This window comes from Trichechus manatus, unplaced genomic scaffold (genome assembly GCF_000243295.1).
Source record: "Trichechus manatus latirostris isolate Lorelei unplaced genomic scaffold, TriManLat1.0 scaffold00053, whole genome shotgun sequence".
Lineage (NCBI taxonomy): Eukaryota > Metazoa > Chordata > Mammalia > Sirenia > Trichechidae > Trichechus > Trichechus manatus.
In genome coordinates, this window is record NW_004443989.1 from 6484618 (window position 1) to 6503644 (window position 19027).

A 19027-nucleotide genomic window follows, 5' to 3' on the forward strand; every position below is an offset into this window, starting at 1 on the left:
ATTTTTTTGCTTGTCTTGGATCTTTTTGTTTATTTCCAAATGTTGGGTTATTACCTCTGCTGCATTCCTACCTATCTTCATCCCCAAGTTATCCTTATGCCCTCTAAAATTCAACAGCTTCTACAGAAGCTTAGAAAGAGAACAAGTGTATTGTCCTGCTTAGCATTCTAGGGAAGGAATTGAGCCAAAGCTAAGGGACTTTAAGAGTTTTACTAAATTGATGTGGGGGATCGTTACAGTGAGATCTTTAACCTTTCATAGCCAATCTAACATTTTCACATATGGTTGTCTATTTTTGCTATTGATTTATAGGTTAGTATAAATATTTATCTAAAAATTATAATTTATCTCTTAATTTTTTAATATATTAAAAATATAATATTAAAATACAATAATATATTATGACTTAAGGCCAAAATATTGTCAAGAAGAATGTATTCAATTTTACAATAAAATATTGGAAAAATATACAGAAATTTGCTTTTTCAGCAGTTATTTAGAGAGCACACCTCTTCAGGAAAGTAAGGCATACTTGTTGATCATTCCTGTCCTTGGATGCCTCTGGTAATAATGAGCTCACTCATTGCTTGACTATATCTAGCTGCTAGAAAGAGTTTATTATACTGGACAGTGCTCTGCTTGCTTTTGATTTCTACCCTAGGGTGCTTATTCAGCCTTTCGACACAATAAAGAAATGAGACATCCACCCTTACAAAATGGCAGCCCTTCGCATGATCACATGGCCCCAACTTCTAGGCTGTGAATATCACAGAGGCAGATAACACCTTGTTCATGTTTTTGTTGCCACTTGTCCTTACTGCCTAGTGCCTAGTGTCTTGCACATTGGAAATGCACTAATGATATTTTAATGGATCAATGGAATAATATGTTGCGGTTTAGAACAATAGAGTTTCCCAATGCAAGGGACATCACCTAGTACTAGAATCTCTTGAACAACGTTATTGCTGAATAGTCATCTGGGTTCCACTTGAAAGTATCCAGTGACAAATTATTTCACCAAGAAAGAACTAGAGATTTGAAACCATAACTTGAATTTCTTCAGGCTTTTCCAGGATTTGAACAAAAATGAGGTCATGCAAACATTAATATTTGCATTGTATCAACTTGTAGCCTCCACCTGCAGCATTGTAGGACCTCAACCTGTCCCCCTTCATGTCTTACTTCCAGTTATTTCTGCAAGACCTTACGGATCTCCCACGTGAACTCACAAACTCTTCTTCCGTGTCCTCTCATTCTGGCCTCTTTATTGATTAACGTTCCTGGTAAGCTCTTGAAGGAAGTGTGTTTGTGGAGTTCTTCTAAAGTCCATCTCTAGAGTCCCCAAAGTCATGAAACCCTCAAGGTGCTGAAAGACCCTGCACTTGGGTTTGTCTTTCCTGCATCACTGCCAAGCACTATTCCATTCAGAGATGGGCCAAGTGACCACTCCACATAGCAGATTGATATCAGGGACCAAAGTAACAGTGTTTGAGATTATATGAAGCTGCCTGTGGTTTGTGAATCTTTGAGCTATTATATACACCTTTCTCACTCCCTAAATTATAGACTCATGGGACTGGACTAGGAAACCAATACCGTGCCCTTCTCTCCAACTTCCTTCTGGTTCTCCCTCCCTCTCTAGGTGCTCATGCATAAGTTGACTTCCTTATAGGCCCCTTTCTCCCATGTACACGTGCTCATGGCAAAGGAGAGGTACTTGGAAATCACGGGCCTGCCTGAAAATTAGGGATAATCAAGCTCTGGATCCTAATTTAGGGTCAGCCAGGACACTCTGCCACATGTCTCTAGACGACCACAACTGTGAACCCAAATCACCTTAAAGTTATAGTGGAGCAAATCTCTCATTAACTTACCCTAGAGATACTCATAGAGAGGGGGCATGTGTGTACCTAATTACTATATAAATAAAAAACCAAGAGCTATGTTGGAGACCTGAGAATGGAGACAGTAGGAAAACACCAAGGGGAGAATGTTTGTAAATCTGAGACTTGGAGATTCTCTAACTTGCTGAAGTCATGATTTCTGTTTTGCTGAATGAGTGACTTTCAAATTGACTTACTCAAGTGTTCACATGAGTTTGTGCCATCATTCACAGTTTTCTTTAGGATTTTCGAATTTGCTTAGCTGCCAAGTTGAGATTCTGCTATCCATTCAACGAACAGAATTGAGTGAGTACTGTGTCAGGTGCTATGCTATATAAAGTAATTCCAATTTGAAATAGAAATTCATGGTGTTGATAACCCCCATAGCACAGGAAATATACAGCTTTGTTTCAGAAAATAGTCTGACATGTTTTACAGAATCTATAGCTAGGGAAAAATGTAAGACTGACAGAAAAGCCAGGTTCAGAGGTAGCAGCTCAGTTTTTAATGGTAGGCATAGAAAATCCCCTGAAATCAGGTATGAGTTCTGTCTTTTTCCAAGAAGAAACCCTTAAGGGCTTACATGACAAAAATAGGTTTGTGCTGAAGATCACTTGACTGAATCATTCATTATGATATCTCTGGCTGACATGATAGAATTGAAACTCTATTTTATCAAAGTTGGAATTGACACATGGCATGGTATTAAGACTGTTTTATGTTCATTCCATACCGATCAGATCTACTGAGCTTTTGGAAGCAAAATCCACTCCTGGATTAATCAGTCGTGGTTAGGAAGGCTCCTGGAACCTTACAGAAGCCCTGTGAATGTCTGTCCTGACTTCAGGCCAAATGTGGAGCCCAGGACACAATCCAGTACGTTCAGAAATCAGGAGCATAGAATGGGCCAGGGCTGGAGGACATGCTTCTTGTATCACCCAGGGATCTGGCTCAGTGTGGGTGGGGCTGAGCCCACATTAGAGAAAGCTTGATTGATGGGGATGCTTGAGAAATGAGGGTGTTCAGGGAAGCTAAAGGAAATGCTCCTGTTTCCCCTCTTTGGGTAGGTCCAAAGAGGCTCTGGACTAAGCCCTGTGAGTTTCTGAAAACAAAGTTGGTACCTCTGGATGCCAGTGGGATACTGGGGGATGTGAAAAGCAATTATGTGATGGTCTAGATCCTGGGGAGAGTCCATCTGATGTTTCTGAATTAAATGCTACTTTAGTTGTTGGAATGGCATTGCTTTCCATGCTCCAGCAAAGAATGCAGATCATCCCATATTCAGGCCCTTTATGCTGACAGAACAACTGAATTCTGTTTTACTAACTAGAAAAGGCCTACTGGGATATCTGATTTATTCTAGTCTGAGGGAGAGCAAACAGTTTATATACTCCTGCACAAGGGCAGTGCCCAGTCCTAGTGGTGTGCTGGATCCACCTAGTACTGATAATCCTGAAAATCAATTAATTGCCAAATTTTAGAAAATTTGCAAGCTAGCTGATAGCACATTGGTAGGCTGAAATCAGCCATGTTGAGAGCATTTACACCACAGAAATTGGCAAATGCTGCAAGTCAGGACTTTTTCTGTTACCCACACACCACTGAAACAGACTCACCCTCTTCTGTGCGTAGAAATTGTTGGGTAAACATAATTAAAAACAAAATCTACTCCCAACCCAGAAAACCTCTCCACGAAGGTTGAAAAGAATGAAAATAATGTTATTATTAAATAAGCATTAAACCAGAATGTGATGTTTCACAGTCAGTCCTCTAAAAAGTTTGCAGACAGAACTCTGACCGTTTATATAGCCAAACAGATGTAGCCCGTTTCATACATGTTTTCAAGACAAAAAAACAATTAGTCCTCAAGTAAGAGGACTTGACAGCACCATTTTGTCACACACAGTGCATCCTAAATTTACCTGGTGATAGACATGGCCACCTGTGTTTTCTAATTGCCTTTATGTAACAAAATAATGAAACTTCTCATCTCTGTGACAGGTAGATAGTTTCATTTTGGAGCCAGACTCCTAGTTTAAACTACCATGGAAATAGGGAGACAGAGGCACTGTCTTCTTGATGATTACATTTCAAAGAGATGGCTCCCAGGTCCTTGAGAAACATTCCTGAGTTGTAAGACTTGCAGGAAGCTTATTTAGCCTTTTAAAATGATTTATATATATTTAAAAGAGACAGAGAAAGAATTTACAACTGCAAGTTTTCTAAAGTAAATGCTGTAAGCAAAAGGGAGGGGGAAGGAAGTTTCTTTCCCTTTTTCCCTTGGGCGGGGGGCGACGGAGAGATATATATCCCTATATCCCTGGTGGAAAGACAGAGCCTCGATGGTGTAATGGTTAAGTGTTCAGCTGCTAACTAAAAAGTCAGCAGTGCAAATCCACCAGCTGCTCCTTAGAAGCCCTATGGGGCAGTTCTACTTTGTTGCAATGAGTCAGAACTGACTCAACAGCAACGGGTTTGGTTTGGTTTTTGATTTGGTGCAAAAAAGGAATAAATATATATCTCTCCAGATTACCAGTTGCTATCTAGCCAACTCCAACTCATGGTGACTCCATGTATGTCAAAGTAGCTCTGTTTTCCATAGGGTTTTCAACAGCTAATTTTTTGGAAGTAGATCACTAACAATGGGCTGAAGCATAACAATGATTGTGAGGATGGCACAGGACCAGGCAGTGTTTCATTCTGTTGTCCATAGGGTTGCTATGAGTCGGAACCAACTGAATGGCACCTGACATCAACACAGATCACCGGGCCTTTCTTCCAAGGCGCCTCTGGGTGGACTCAAACCTTCAACCTTTCCCTTAGCAGCCAAACACGTTAAAACCATTTGCACCTTTTATTTTTCCCATTTGCTATTTACCCTTACAGTATAGAATCCTGGAAGTGGATCCAGGATTCTCTGTCTGGGGAGGGGGGGCGTGGGGGGTGCCTATAAGCCATAGGTTGCCTGATTCTGATCCTACAGACTTACTGTTTCACACACATCCTTGCACAAGCGTACAAGTAGAGTCTGACCACCAACTCTTAGAGGTGTTTCAACTTAGGAGCAGACCAATTCGCATGTCTTTAAAAGTGTTTATCACCTTTAAGGCCATTTGCCCATTGAAAATGTGAATGTATGGCTCACAGACTGACCCAGATGCAGTTACAAGAAGAGCACTATTTCCCCATATTCGTTCATACTTGTCTCTATGAGCAGGACTGTTCCATATTTCGCAGATAAATTAAGTTCATCTGTGTTTTCCTATTTTCTGAGATCATACGACTGCTTAATTTGCCCCCTCACACATTTCTAGATGGTAAGAAATCTATGTCTTTTGGATCTTCATTCTTAAGAACCAGATTCAAAAAAAAAAAAGAAATAGAAAAAGCATAAAATCCGGGTGAGGAAGATTAAGCCCCTTAATTCAGGAGCCAAACTTCCCGTTACAACTGTGGTTTTGTCTCCCAGCTAAAGTTTGTCTTTTTGTGACATTTGCACTAAGCCCAGAGGACATTTTGAGTGGAAACACACTGAAAGCATAATTGAAACGCTGAGTGGTGCCCATTTGTCTAATTTGCATTTTTTCCCTCTCTCTTCTCCTGGGGTGTTCAAAGATTATCTCAAGAATGATGTCGTACAATTGATTCCAATAAATCCCCATGTACGGTATATTATATAGATATAATTTTTTTCTTTCCAGAAGCTATGTTAAATGCCACAGTGATAAACAATGTAGGGAAGTCGTTTATAGGATCAGAATAGTACAGATAGTATATTTTTTCCGTCAGACAGAGGTTTTGAATATTTGTTCACAAGTTGTAATTGTTTATTAGAGTTTTTCCTTTCAATTACCCACGTGATGTCATTCAGAGCTAATTAGGAGGTTGTCTCTATAGAAACAAACATTTTTTAAATAGATAGACATTACAGTATTCAATTTCATCTTTAAGTGTTCTTTGAACTCTGTGCCCCGAAACACACACAGGCTCAGTCTCTACTGAAGAGTTTGAGAATCACTGACATTTTTGGTTGTGTCAACAAAGTTAATAATACAAGACAATGATGTAGGACTGACGGTATTGGTGGTCCCCTTTAGTAGGGAATTTGAGGTGAAATTATTATAGGTGCAGAAGGAGACTCTGCTTTCTCCGGAAAGAAGAGAAAAAAGGATGAGGTGAATTCTTTCTCTTTTGATTAAGTATTCTTCATATATGTCAGACCATTCATTTCGATATTGCCAAAGTAGCTAACATAGGAGCATGGCTGGGGGAGGGGAGTATAGCCCAGGCCAGCATTTCTTGGAAGAAGGTGGAATAGGCATCACACTGAGGGTTTTAGTGGATACAAGGATGTCTTAGTTACCTAATGCTGCTGTAACAGAAATACCACAAGGGGGTGGCTTTAAAGAACAGAACTGTAGTTTCTCACAGTTCTGGAGGCTGGAAGTCTGAATCAAGGTGTCTGCCTTGTTGAGTCCTGCCTTGTCAGTAGCCCCAGGCAGTCCTTGGTTCTTGGTGATCCTCACATGGCATCCATCTTCCCCAGTATGTGTGCATCTCTGTGTCTACTCTTTTATAACTTTGAAGTGATTAGGTTTAGAACCCACCCTACACTGGTATATTTTCATAAACATAACAAAGAAAATCCCATTTCTAAACAGGCTACATCCACAGGTATAAGGGTTAGAATTCTAATACCTATTTTGTTGTTGTTGTGTGCCATCAGATCGATTCCGACTCATAGCGACACAATAGGACAGAGTAGAACTGCCCCATAGGGTGTCCAAGGCTATAATCTTTGTGGAAGCAGACTGCCACATTTTTCTCACACAGAGCAGCTGGTGAGTTCCAACTGCTGACCATTCAGTTAGCAGCCCAGTGCTTAACCACTGCACAGCCAAGGCTACTGCAACACCTATTTTAGGGGGACACAATTCAACTTATAATACAAGGACAATCTTTTTTTTTTTTGACTCTTGAAATTTATTTTACTGTGTATTAGAAAAATGCACCTGGCACTCCAATGTGTATTATAAAGGTTATCTTCTAATAATTTTATGTAATTTTACAAAGCGAGTCAATTAAAAGAAAAATATTAAGGGAGTAATAGATTGCACGTGAGGGTTTGGCAGAATTGTGATGCTGGAAGCTGAAAGTTGAAAGGAAGGAAGACATCCTCCCAGGCACACTAGCATGATGAGGAGGTGTGGGTTCTGGAGTCAGACAGCCTGGGTTTGAGTATCTCCTCTAAACACATACCAGCTGGGTGACTCTAGAGAACACATTCAATCTCACTAAGTCTCAATTTCCAGAGAGGAAAAACAAGTCCCTTCCTCATGTTGACAATATGAGGATTCCTTGAAATCATGAATGTTGAGTTCTCAGCATAGTGTCATTATTTTTGGAAAAACGGTACCTTAGATTTGTATGACGTTATCTGTACAAACCATTTATCTGAAGTTTATTCGACACACTTTTGTGGAGTCTACTATGGGTAGGGCTCATATTTTCACTCCTTTGATGTCATTTTTCCTTCATGACCTCTCAGGTGAGCTAGTGAGGCTTTGCCAAGAAAAGGGGGAGGACTCAGCAATGAGCAAGGCTGGGTCTGAACCATCTGCCTCCCCTCTTAAGCATCAGCGGAGGGACCTATAGGAACCAGTAACCATCTCCATGGCAACAGCACATGGCCTGGCAGACCAGAGAAGGGGTACCTGATTAGAAAGAGGTAGAAGGACCCAGGAGGCAGGCGGAATACCAGCTGGAGGAAGGCAGACATTCAGGGAAAGGCAGCTACCTTGGTGCCAGAATTACAGGAGTAACGATGCTGCTAATTCACATACATGGGGCTCCAAGCTCTGTTCTAAGTGCTTTATGTATGTAGGAACATATTTTCTTGTTTAATCCTCACCACGTGGATTGTAGTTTCTATGAGGTAAGTACTATTATTTGCCCCCATTTTACAGATGGAGACATTGAGGCAGAAATAGGATAGGCAATTTTCCCAAGATTGTGGACCTCCTGAGCATTAGAGCATTAGGAAAAGGTTTTGAAACCTACCATTAAAAAAATGCTCTTTCTTAGGACACAGGAATAGCAATTCCTGACGTACTGAGTCCTCAGCCTCCTCTCTGTGCCAGGAATTACTGGGAAGTGTGGGGACTGGCATCTTGACAAGAAGTGTATTATCTAAGGTCCTGGTTCTTGGCCTTGGCGGCAGAAGATTCATCTGGGGAGCTTTCATGGAATAGTAGTGCCCGGGATCCAGACCAGTGCAATTATACCAGGATCTCAGCACAGGGCAGGGCCAAGCATTGGTATTTTTTGTTTATTTAATGCCCCCCTGGTGATTCTAATAGGTAGCCAGTGTTAAAGAACCACCATCTAAAGCATCTGCTCCTGAAATAAACAACCCAAAATAAACAACCATTCAACTTATGCAGACCTTAGCTGTTCCATTCAGCCAAGGTTTGCAGAGAGCTAGCATGTGGTGGATGCCTGCAATGTGTCAGGTCTTGAATGTAGATTTGGCCTCTCTTCACATTCTCACCTGGGACCTCTGACGACCCCCCTGAGGGATTTGTGAGTGGCCCGAGGGTGTCAGAATGTGGCAACTGCCCTTTCCCCTTTTGACCAGCCATTCTTGGGAAGTGGACACGGTCTAGAGCTTGGACTGTCGTGGCAGACAGATTGGGGACGCATTCTTGCTCTACCCGTTTCTGTATGTGACGTTGGGCAAGTTAGTCCATCTTTCTGGGGAGAATGATGCCTATAGATCTTGTATTCTCAGTGTGGTGATACTGCCCCCAAGGGGGTGAAAATGGGTTCTTGGGTAGGGGAGCTAAAATAGAACTTTTTTTATATACAATGTATCTGTGGTGTTAAGATTTCATGTTGTTGTCATTAGATGCCTTCAAGTCAGTTCCGACTCACAGCGACACTGTGTACAACCGAAAGAAACGCTGCCGGGTCCTACGCCATCCTCACAATTGTTATGCTTGAGCCCATCGTTGCAGCCACTGTGTCAATCCAACTCATTGAGGGTCTTCTTCTTTTTCGCTGGGGACGTGGCAATTAGGGAGAAAACCTGTGCGTGTGTGTGTGTGTGTGTGTGTAATCTTCTTTGCCCTCTCTGAGCTGTGATTACCCTATCTATAAAATATGGGGAAGGGGGCCAAAGTAGTATCCCATTCACAGGGTCATTGTGAAGATTAAATATGATGATGTGTGAAAAGTGCTTACAGCTGAGCCTCACATGGGGCAAGTGCTCCAACAGCATTAGCCTTTATTTTTATTACTATTATTATCAGCTAATATGATCATTATCACTGTAAGCATCATCTTCCCTGCTAGAAAGATTAGTTGAGTTCATCAGCTATTTAAGTAGCTTTAACTCTGTTCTAGGACCTATGTAGATGTTGGAATAAAAACAAGTACGTGCTCACCAAAAGATAGACCCCAGAATGTTCCTGGCAGCAATATTGTAAGAGCTGAAAGCTGGCAAGAGCCCAAATGCCAAAGGGCAAGTGGATGGTTAAATGAACTCGGTATAGTCACATAATGGAATACCATACAGTAAAAAGGATAAATTACTACAGCTAGCAGCGGCGTGGATGAATCTCAAAACATGTCAAGCAGAAGCAGCCAAACACAAAGGGGCACCTACCTATATGAAGTTCAAAAACAGGCAAAACTAATCTATGGTGTTAGAAGCAGTTAGAAGTAGGATTGAGGTAGTTTCTGCGGTGGAGGGTAGGAGTTTTATTTAGGGAGGGATGTGAGGGGACTCTGGGTGGGGGCGGATAATACTTTACTTCTTAGGTATTGGGCTTCTTGAGTACTGGGTGTGTGGGCGCACTCGCTATGTGAATTCATTGACTTGTACATTCTAATTGTAGCCTTTTCTGTATCTACGTTATACTTCAATTATAAGTTTACTAAACAAACAAAAAAGCCTCTTCAGCAGAGAGCTAAGAAACCAAAAGTGGTGGGAAAAAGCCAGTAGTACAATTTTATGCTTAGGGGCCTGAAATGGAGACAGGCAAAGACACACACACAATGGGTTGTGATGCCTGGAATGGTAGAAGAGTGCACCAGGTCAGAAGGGAGCCTGACCAGCTGTCAGACCACTGCTGGTGACAAAGTCTCCTGCTTCATGTGGTTCATCCAGGATGGCTCCTTTTCTTTGTGCCCCCTACACATGGCTTCACTATTCAGTTTTAGGAACTTTGGGCAAATCCCTCCACTCCCCACGTTGCCAGCACCACTGTTTAATCTGAGCCGAGCATCATTCGTACAAAACTAACAAAAACTGACTGGTTTTCTTGACCTCTCTTCTTGCCTTTCTCCAAGCAAATTTTTATAATCCAGACCCACTGAATTGTAATCTTTGGGCTTGGACTTGGTCCTCTGATATTTTCAGAAGCTCTTCATCTGATTCTGATGCACCCCAGCCCTTGGGAAGCACTAATCTACACTGGAACCAGACCAAAACCTGATCTTGAACTTTTCCACTCTAAAAATAGTCCAAACTACAGGTGAACCACTCTAAAAATAGTCCAAGCTACAGGTGAATAGCTTAATGTAGTGACTTTCCCCAATTTGTCTCCAGAGGACATCTCAGCTTCATTTCCAGCCTCTCCTTCAACATCCCCAACATTCCTCTCCCAGCTCAAATTTGCCTCTAATCCAAGCATACCAAGTTAGTTGTCTTTCCCCAAATCTATGTTTTATTTAACCACACACCCAAGTGCTTTTGTACACATAGTTCCCTCAACCTAGAATGTTGAGGCCTTCTAATCTCCTGCTCATCTTTAAGACCCAGCACAAATATCTTCCCATGATGCTCCTAAACATACCTTGGTTCTTCCACAGTACCTCATACATGCCAGGATTGGGTCACATTCCTCATACATCACTCTGCCATGTCTGAATGCTCACCTCACCCATGACACTCAAGGCCAGGGGCTGTCTCCTGTTCATCTTTGCATCCTCAGTGCTTACTACCTGCCTGGAGCATGGGAACTGGTTAAGGGGTATGTCTTGATTGAGTCTTCAACATGAACAAAGCCACGGAGGGAGAAGGGGGCTGGTATAGAATAAGGGGCGGTGTTTATGGGCTCTGGGAGGTGGTCCACCTTCAACAGGCCAGAGATACCTCAAGGCCTGGGCTGTCAGCCTACTCACTGTGTCCCCATTGTGCTTGTTTCCAGTGACCTTCAGTGATTGTAAGGGGAATGACAAGCTGCGCTATGAGATCTCAAGCCCATACTTCAAGGTGAACAGCGACGGCAGCTTAGTCTCCCGAAGAAATGTAACTGCAGTGGGAAGGACTCTGTTCATCCACGCACGGACGCCCCATGCGGAAGACATGGCAGAACTTGTAATCATTGGGGGGAGAGACATCCAGGGCTCCCTGCAGGTAACCGGCTGCTCCAGATAAGCTGGATTCGAGGAGGAACGTCTGGGTCTGTCTGTCATGTGTGAGAAATGGGTCATTAGCTTGTTACATTGGCCAAAGTTTCTTTTGTGGTTGCAAAGTACAGAAACACAACTCAAAAAGGGCAGGGGGAGGTGAGAATTTATCAGCTCACACAACTAAAATATTTCAGGGGTGGTTCTGCCTCCAGGCATGGGTATGTACCGGCATCCAAATGATGGCTTTAGTTTTGATGTGTGTCCATCTTGTGGTTCCATTTTCCCTGTGTTGGCTTCACTCTCAAGCACTCACTCCCCTGCTGCCTACATCCTAATGCGGAGGCTCCACTTCCTTCCCCGGTCTGAAGTCTCCTGAGAGAGCTTCTCTTCCCGATAATGCCAACAATATCCTGACATCAACTCTCATTGGTTCTCATACAGTCGTGTGGCCATCCCTGAACCAAAAACTGTGTCCAGTGGGCTGTGATGCTGTGATTGGCTAAGTCTGAGTCACATGCCTTTTGCTGAAGCCAGAGGGGAGTCAGTCCCAGCTAAATCATGGACTGAGAGTAAAGAGAATTAGTTACTGAAAGTAAATTAGGAAGGGGAATGGATATTGGCAGGCAAGAACCACAGTGTCCCACTAGAGTTGCACAACAGGGCAACCATTGCATATGGCACTGGTCCTTAGCCATGCACTAGTGCCTACTCCTTTCCAGATGTGCATGCATGCTGAACCCTGCACTCACACGCATATGCATACACTTTATGAGTGCCACAGACTGCCATCCAGGCTTCCTGATAGTATCATAAAGGCATCTTTTACTGCAACTGACTCAACTCTTCCTTCACCAGGTACTCAAAGATAATGTGGCTTCTTGATTAAAAGGAGGGAAGAGACTCAGTAAGGCCTTGGCAAAATAATAACAGCCATCATGATGTGTCCTCAGCTTTGAGTATCTAGCCACTCCTGGTCTGGTCTTCCCCAAATTTCGAAGCCTATGATTCTCATTGCCTTCCTCAATCTGCCACACTCCCCATAACCCTGTTCTGTTAATTTTGTTCATTGGTGGAGCTTGGGTGGTGGAGTGAGCCTTGGCTACACAGCTGGCAGCAGACTGTACAACTGGCAATGTGAGTGTTGCTTTCTTGCCAGTGCTGTCTGTGTGATCTCGAGAGAATCATATCACTTCTTAATCTGCAGACTAAAGAGGTTAAACAGTCATGGATGGCAAGTAAGTGGCATGTGTGAGCCCTGCTGTGCCACCATGCCTGTGGCAGATATTGCTACTCAACCACCAGACTCTTTGCCATTGAGCCCTGGCTTGCCCTTAGTATCTTTCTCAGCGCCGTGACTTTGGAAGCTATTGTCACTGATCATTTAAAGGTGTTGCTAGGGATGGAATCTATTTCTATCCCTGGACTGGACAAATGCTACAGTTCCCCTCCATAGCTGAGAATTCCTGAAGCAAGGGTGGATGCCAAGCTAAAAAAGAATCCAAAGCATATCACTGATGTTTTCAAAGAAAACAGGACATCATTGTATCCCTACCAGTATGGACATATGTTGGCACCACAAATACAAGCTTTTCTCTTACTTAGCCGTGGTCAGTCCATTTTCACAGCATCCTACTAACTTGGGATATAAGAACTTGGCAGATCTAAAGCAACAAAACATTCAGGATGTGTAGCACAGAGTGCCTTTGGAACAAGTGAACAGTACGGAGGGTCGTGTAAAGGGGTTTTGTGTATCAGGTTAAATGTATTTAGATGGACATTGTTCATCACAGCCGGTGGGTTGTCTTTAAATCTGGGGAAGATGATGTCATAGTACTTGACTTAAAACAGAGTAGGAGGGATGCTGGGCGTGCTCAGGACAAATGCCACCTCTATGGGCTGGGAGAGCAGGGATTTCATTATAGGGGACTCAGCCGTGAAGTGCTGGTCTTTGAGTCCTGGTGGGCCTTCCCTCCCAAAACCAAGCTCCTCTGAACCCTGGCTGGTTCTCATTTGCCGCTGTCCCTCAAAGCTCAGCTGCCATTGTTTGCTTCTTCTAAAGCACTGCTGAGGCTTCTCTGCCATTCAGTTTGCCAGGCTCCAGCAGAACGGGGCATTCTTCTCCGCATCCAGTAATTTTCTGAGGTTTGAAAACAGGCCTGGTGAAGATACCCAGATCTGTCTGTAATAAACAGACCAAAAAAAAAAAAAAAAAAAAGGACAAAAGAAGAAGAAAACAAAAAGATAGCAAAAGAATCCCTCTGAGGAGAGCAGAAGCCTTACTAGAAATTCAGTTTGTTGTTTTGAGGTCCTACTGTGCAGTCAAGCAGATGAACAATGAGAGAGAGTCATCAATATGCACATAAGTCAGCTTAGCTCTTGGTTAGGAAGGGAAAATAAACCCGCAAATTGATGAAAGACTAAGCAGGGAGGCAAAACTGATGATGCTCTGTGCCTTTAGAGAAGGAAGAGGTCATGGGATACTTACTGATGATAACAGCCAACACTTACACGGTATTTCTGTCTACATGGTACTTCCGTGTAAGTGTACATATTAAGTATGAGGTACTCCTGTGCATGTGGTACTCACTGTGTATGTGGTAATTACTGAGCACATGGTACTTCTGCATGTGTGTACATATTGAGTATGAGGTATTCACTGTGCATGAGGTACTCACTGTGCACGTGGTATACTCACTGTGTATGTGGTACTTATTAAGTACATAGTACTTCCTGTGGAACTCACTATGTACATAGTACATACTATGCGTTGTTGTTAGGTGCCATCAAGTCAGTTTCAACTCACAGCGGCCCTATGTACAACAGAATGAAACACTACCCAGTCCCGCACCATCCTCACAATTGTTGCTATGTTTGAGCCCATTGTTGCAGCCACTGTATCAATCCATCTCATAGAGGGTCTTCCTTTTTTTCTCTGACCCTCTACCTTACCAAGCATGACGTCCTTCTTCAGGGACTGGTCCCTCCTGATAACATGTCCAAAGTACACAAGACAAAGTCTCGCCATCCTCTCTTCCAAGGAACATTCTAGCTGTACTTCTTCCAAGACAGATGTGTTCATTCTTCTGACAGTCCATGGCATATTCAATAAATCCTTCTTCAACACCATAATTCAAAGGCAGCAATTCTTGAGTCTTCTTTATTCATTGTCCATCTTTTACATGCTTATAAGGCAACTGAAAATGTCATGGCTTGGGTAAGGTGCACCTTAGTCCTCAAAGTGACATCTTTGGTTTTCAACTCTTGAAAGAGGTCTTTTGCAGCAGATTTGCCCAACATAATAATTCATTTGATTTCTTGACTTCTGCTTCCATGGGCATTAATTATGGATCCAAGTAAAATGAAATCCTTGACAGCATCAATATTTTCTCCATTTATCATGATGTTGCTCATTGGTACAGTTGTGAGGATTTTTGTTTTCTTTATGCTGAGATATAATCTATACTGAAGGCAGTAGTCTTTGATCTTCATCAGTAAGTGCTTCAAGTCCTCTTCACTTTTCAGCAAGCAAGTTTGTGTCATCTGCATATTGCAGGTTGTTAATGAGTCTTCCTACAATCCTAATGCCTCATTCTTCTTCTGTATAGTCCAGATTCTCTGAGTATGTGCTCAGCATACAGATTAAATAAGTATGATGAAAGGATACAACCCTGATGCACACCTTCTCTGATTTTAAACCACGCAGAATCCCCTTGTTCTGTTCAAATGACTGCCTCTTGGTCTATGCACAGGTTCCTCATAAGCACCATTAAGTGTTCTAGAACTCCCATTCTTTGCAATGTTATCCATAATTTGTTATGATCCACACAGTTGAATGTCTTTGCATAAGTCAATAAAACACAAGTAAACATCTTTCTGGTATTCTCTGCTTTCAGCCAATATCCATTTGACATTACCAATGATATCCTTTGTTCCACGTCCTCTTCTGAAACCAGCCTGAATTTCGGGCAGTTTCCTGTTGATGTACTGCTACAACTGCTTTTTAATGATCTTTAGCAAAATTTTACTTGTGTCTAATACTGATGATATTGTTCAATAATTTCCATATTCTGTTGGATCACCTTTCTTTGGAATGGGCACAAATAAGAATCTCTTCCAGTTGGGTGGTCAGATAGCTGTCTTTCAAATTTCTTGGCATAGAAGAGTGAGCACTTCATCCATTTGTTGAAACATCTCAGTTGGTATTCTGTCAATTCCTGGAGGCTTGTTTTTTGCCAGTGCGTTCGGTGCAGTTGGACTTCTTCCTTCAATACCTTGGTTCTTGATCATATGCTACCTCCTGAAATGGTTCAGCGTTGAAAAATTATTTTTGGTACAGTGATTCTAGTATTCCTTCCATCTTCTTTTGATGCTTCCTACATGGTTCAATATTTTGCCTATAGAATCCTTCAAAATTGTAACTCGAGGCTTGAATTTTTTCTTCAGTTCTTTCAGCTTTAGAAATGCGAGCGTGTTCTTCCCTTTTGGTTTTCTACTCCAAGTCTTTGCACATTTCATTATAATAGTTTACTTTGTCTTCTCTAGCCACCCTTTGAAATCTTCTGTTCAGCTCTTTTACTTCATCATTTCTTCCTTTTGCTTTAGCTACTCGACATTCAAGAGCAAGTTGCAGAGTCTCTTCTGACATCTATTTTGGTCTTTTCTTTGTTTCCTGTCTTTTTAATGACCTTTTGCTTTCTTCGTGTATGATGTCCTTGATGTCATTCCACAACTCGTCTGGTCTTCAGTCATTAGTGTTCAATGTATCAAATCTATTATTGAGATCGTGTCCAAATTCAGGTGGAATATTCTCAAGGTCATATTTTGGTTCTCGTGGACTTGTTTTAATTTTCTTCAACTTCGACTTGAATTTGCATAATGAGTAATTGATGGTCTGTTCTGCAGTCAGCCCCTGGCCTTGTTCTGACTGATGATATTGAACTTTTCCATCATCTCTTTCCACAGATGTCAATTTGATTTCTGTGTTTTCCATCCAGTGAGGTCCACGTGTATAGTCACCGTTTATGTTGTTGAAAAAAGGTATTCGAAATGAATATGTCATTGGTCTTGGAAAGTTCTATCATATGATCTCTGGTGTTGTTTCCAACACAGATCTGTATTTTCCAACTACAGATCCTTCTTCTTTGTTTCCAGTTTTTGCATTCCCATCACCAGTAATTATCAATGCATCTTGATTGCATGTTTGATCAATTTCAGACTGCAGATGTTGGTGAACGTCTTCAATTTCTTCATCTTTGGCATTAGTGGTTGGTGAACAAATTTGAATAATAGTCATATTAACTGGTCTTCCTTGTAGATGTATAGATATCATCCTATCACTGACAGTGTTGTATTTCAGGAGAGACCTTGAAACGTTCTTTTTGAAGATTAATGCAACACCAGTCCTCTTCAATTTTTCATTCCCAGCATAGTAGACCATATGATTATCTGATTCAAAATAGCCAATACCAGTCCATTTCAACCCACTAATGCCTAGAATATCGATCTTTATGCATTCCATTTCACTTGATGACTTCCAATTTTCCTAGATTCATAGTTCATACATTCCACATTCCAATTATTAATGGATGTTTGCAACTGTTTCTTCTCATTTTGAGTCATGCCACATCAGCAAATGAAGGTACCCAAAGCTTAACTCCATCTACATCATTAAGGTTGACTTTACTTTGAGGCGGCACCTCTTCCCCAATCATGTTTTGAGTTCCTTCCAACCTGGGGGCTCATCTTCTGTCACTATATCAGACAGTGTTCCATTGATATTCCTAAGTTTTTTGCTGGGCAATTTTTTCAGAAGTGGACTGCCGGTCCTTCTTCCTAGTCTGTCTTAATCTGGAAGCTCTGCTGAAATCTGTCTTCCATGGGTGACTCTACTGCTATTTGAAATACTGGTCACATAGCTTCCAGCATCACAGCCACACACAAACCACCCCAGTATGACAAACTGACAGGTGGGTGGTGGACTTACTGTGTACCAGGCAATATTCCCAGTGGGCTGCAAATGCCAACTCATTTCATCTTCCCAGCAAACCTATGAGGCAGCTGCTGTTGTCTCCATTTTACTCATTAGGGAACTGAGACAGAAGGAGACTGGGTGATGTATTGAAAAGGGAATGGCATAGAGCTGAGACTTGAACCCATGCCTCTAGCCACACCCTCATGCTGCCTCTTCTTTCTCTGAAGGGGAAGACTGAGCTGGATCTTGAAGAACGGGTCAATATGGATAGTTGAGAATGTCCCATGAGTAAAACATTAGTCCAGTCCCCTGCAGGATGTATCCTTTCCTAGCTATGTGACCTTGGGAAAATTGCTTTATCTCTCTGAGCCTCCATTTTGTTTAGGTTTTGTCATTGTAAAACCAGGATGATAATACTACCTCCCAGGTCTTCATGAGGATTGAATGAGATAACATATGTAGTCATAATACTCAGCATTTAACTGATGCTGCAACAGGGAGCCTGTGTAGTTCTTGCGCAGAGGACTGAGCATGATGGAGATGATGTTTGGAGGAATCCATCCAGCAATCTTGACTTAAGTGGGGAGAGAGTGGAGCTAATAGTGATAATAATGGGTACCACCATTTTTTGAGAACCTGTTTTGTTGGAATATCTTAGTTCTCCTAAATGTGGCCATCTCAGTATTTCTAATCTTCACAACCTCCCTACAGCATTGCTGATATTATCCCCTTCCTACAGATGTGAGAGTTTGGCCAAGATCCCTTAACTTGAAATTGGAAGAAATGAAGTTGTATTTCTGGCCTTCTTGTCCAAACGCCCATTCTCTTCCTGCCACTTTGCACACCAGGAAGCTGCGCCACCTGGGTGACTGTGGCCACTACTCATGGGTCAAGGGCTGAAGGGATGAGTTAGAGCAACAGGAGCAACACCGGAGGAAAACCACAAATGGAAGATATGGTTCACAGGAAGAAAGCCATGACTCAGTGTCTGATTAGCTATGATTGCCATTAAAGAGGGGAGATGATTCTACATTATCTTGCCTAGGAGAATGGAGATGAATTAGACTCATCAGGATAGGAGGGACTGGGAAAGATGTCCTAATGGGCTTCAATGTGTTGAGTTGGTAACTCCTGAGGACATATTGATAGAAATGCCCAGAAGACAGTGGGGAATACAGGACTGGATTTCAGGGTAAAAAATTCAGGGAAGAAGAGCATAGTGCTAAGAGATTTGCTTTGGAGTTGGATATAGTGTATTCAAATTTCTTCCTCACCACTTTATAATTGTGTGCCTTCAGGCAAGTCACTCAACTCTGTGGACCTTAGTTTCCTCATCTATGAAATGAGGATAAGAATAGAGTCTGCATCATGCAGCTCTTCTATTGGTCACTGCATCAGTCACCAAATGACATGTCTCATGAATGGTATTATTTTAGAGACTCTAGAGGAAGGATAAGGGATGAGAGGGGGAGTTAGCACACTCCTTCAAGCTATGAGTCAGAATCAGAATTTGGGGTAGGAGGAAAAAAGAGAAACCAAAGAAAAGAAAGAGAAGATGTGATCAAAGAGGCAGGTGGGGCACCCAGCATAACCTGAAGAGGAGAGATTACACAGCTTCTCATTTCACACCACTGAAAGGAAGGAAGGTTTCTCTAGGGTAAATATAACCACAGCAAAGCCCAGTTTAGCAGCAATACCTAGAGCCTGGCTCTTCATTAATGAAAGGATATGTCTCATTTTTGACCTGCTACCTGCG

The 19027-nt window shown here is 42.1% G+C and overlaps 1 protein-coding gene across 3 annotated transcripts in view; it reads left to right on the forward strand.

Annotated features, from left to right (window-relative positions):
- CDH13 (cadherin 13) overlaps positions 1 to 19027 on the forward strand; it is a 1198041-nt gene that overhangs the window by 429283 nt on the left and 749731 nt on the right. For 2 of the 3 annotated variants that reach the window (XM_004377722.1, XM_004377721.2), the window contains exon 3: positions 11096 to 11304. The exons of the other annotated variant lie outside the window; for it this stretch is intronic. In XM_004377722.1, coding sequence (XP_004377779.1) covers positions 11096 to 11304 — 209 coding nt within the window. The remainder of the gene's footprint in view (positions 1 to 11095; positions 11305 to 19027) is intronic. 3 annotated transcript variants of the gene reach the window in all.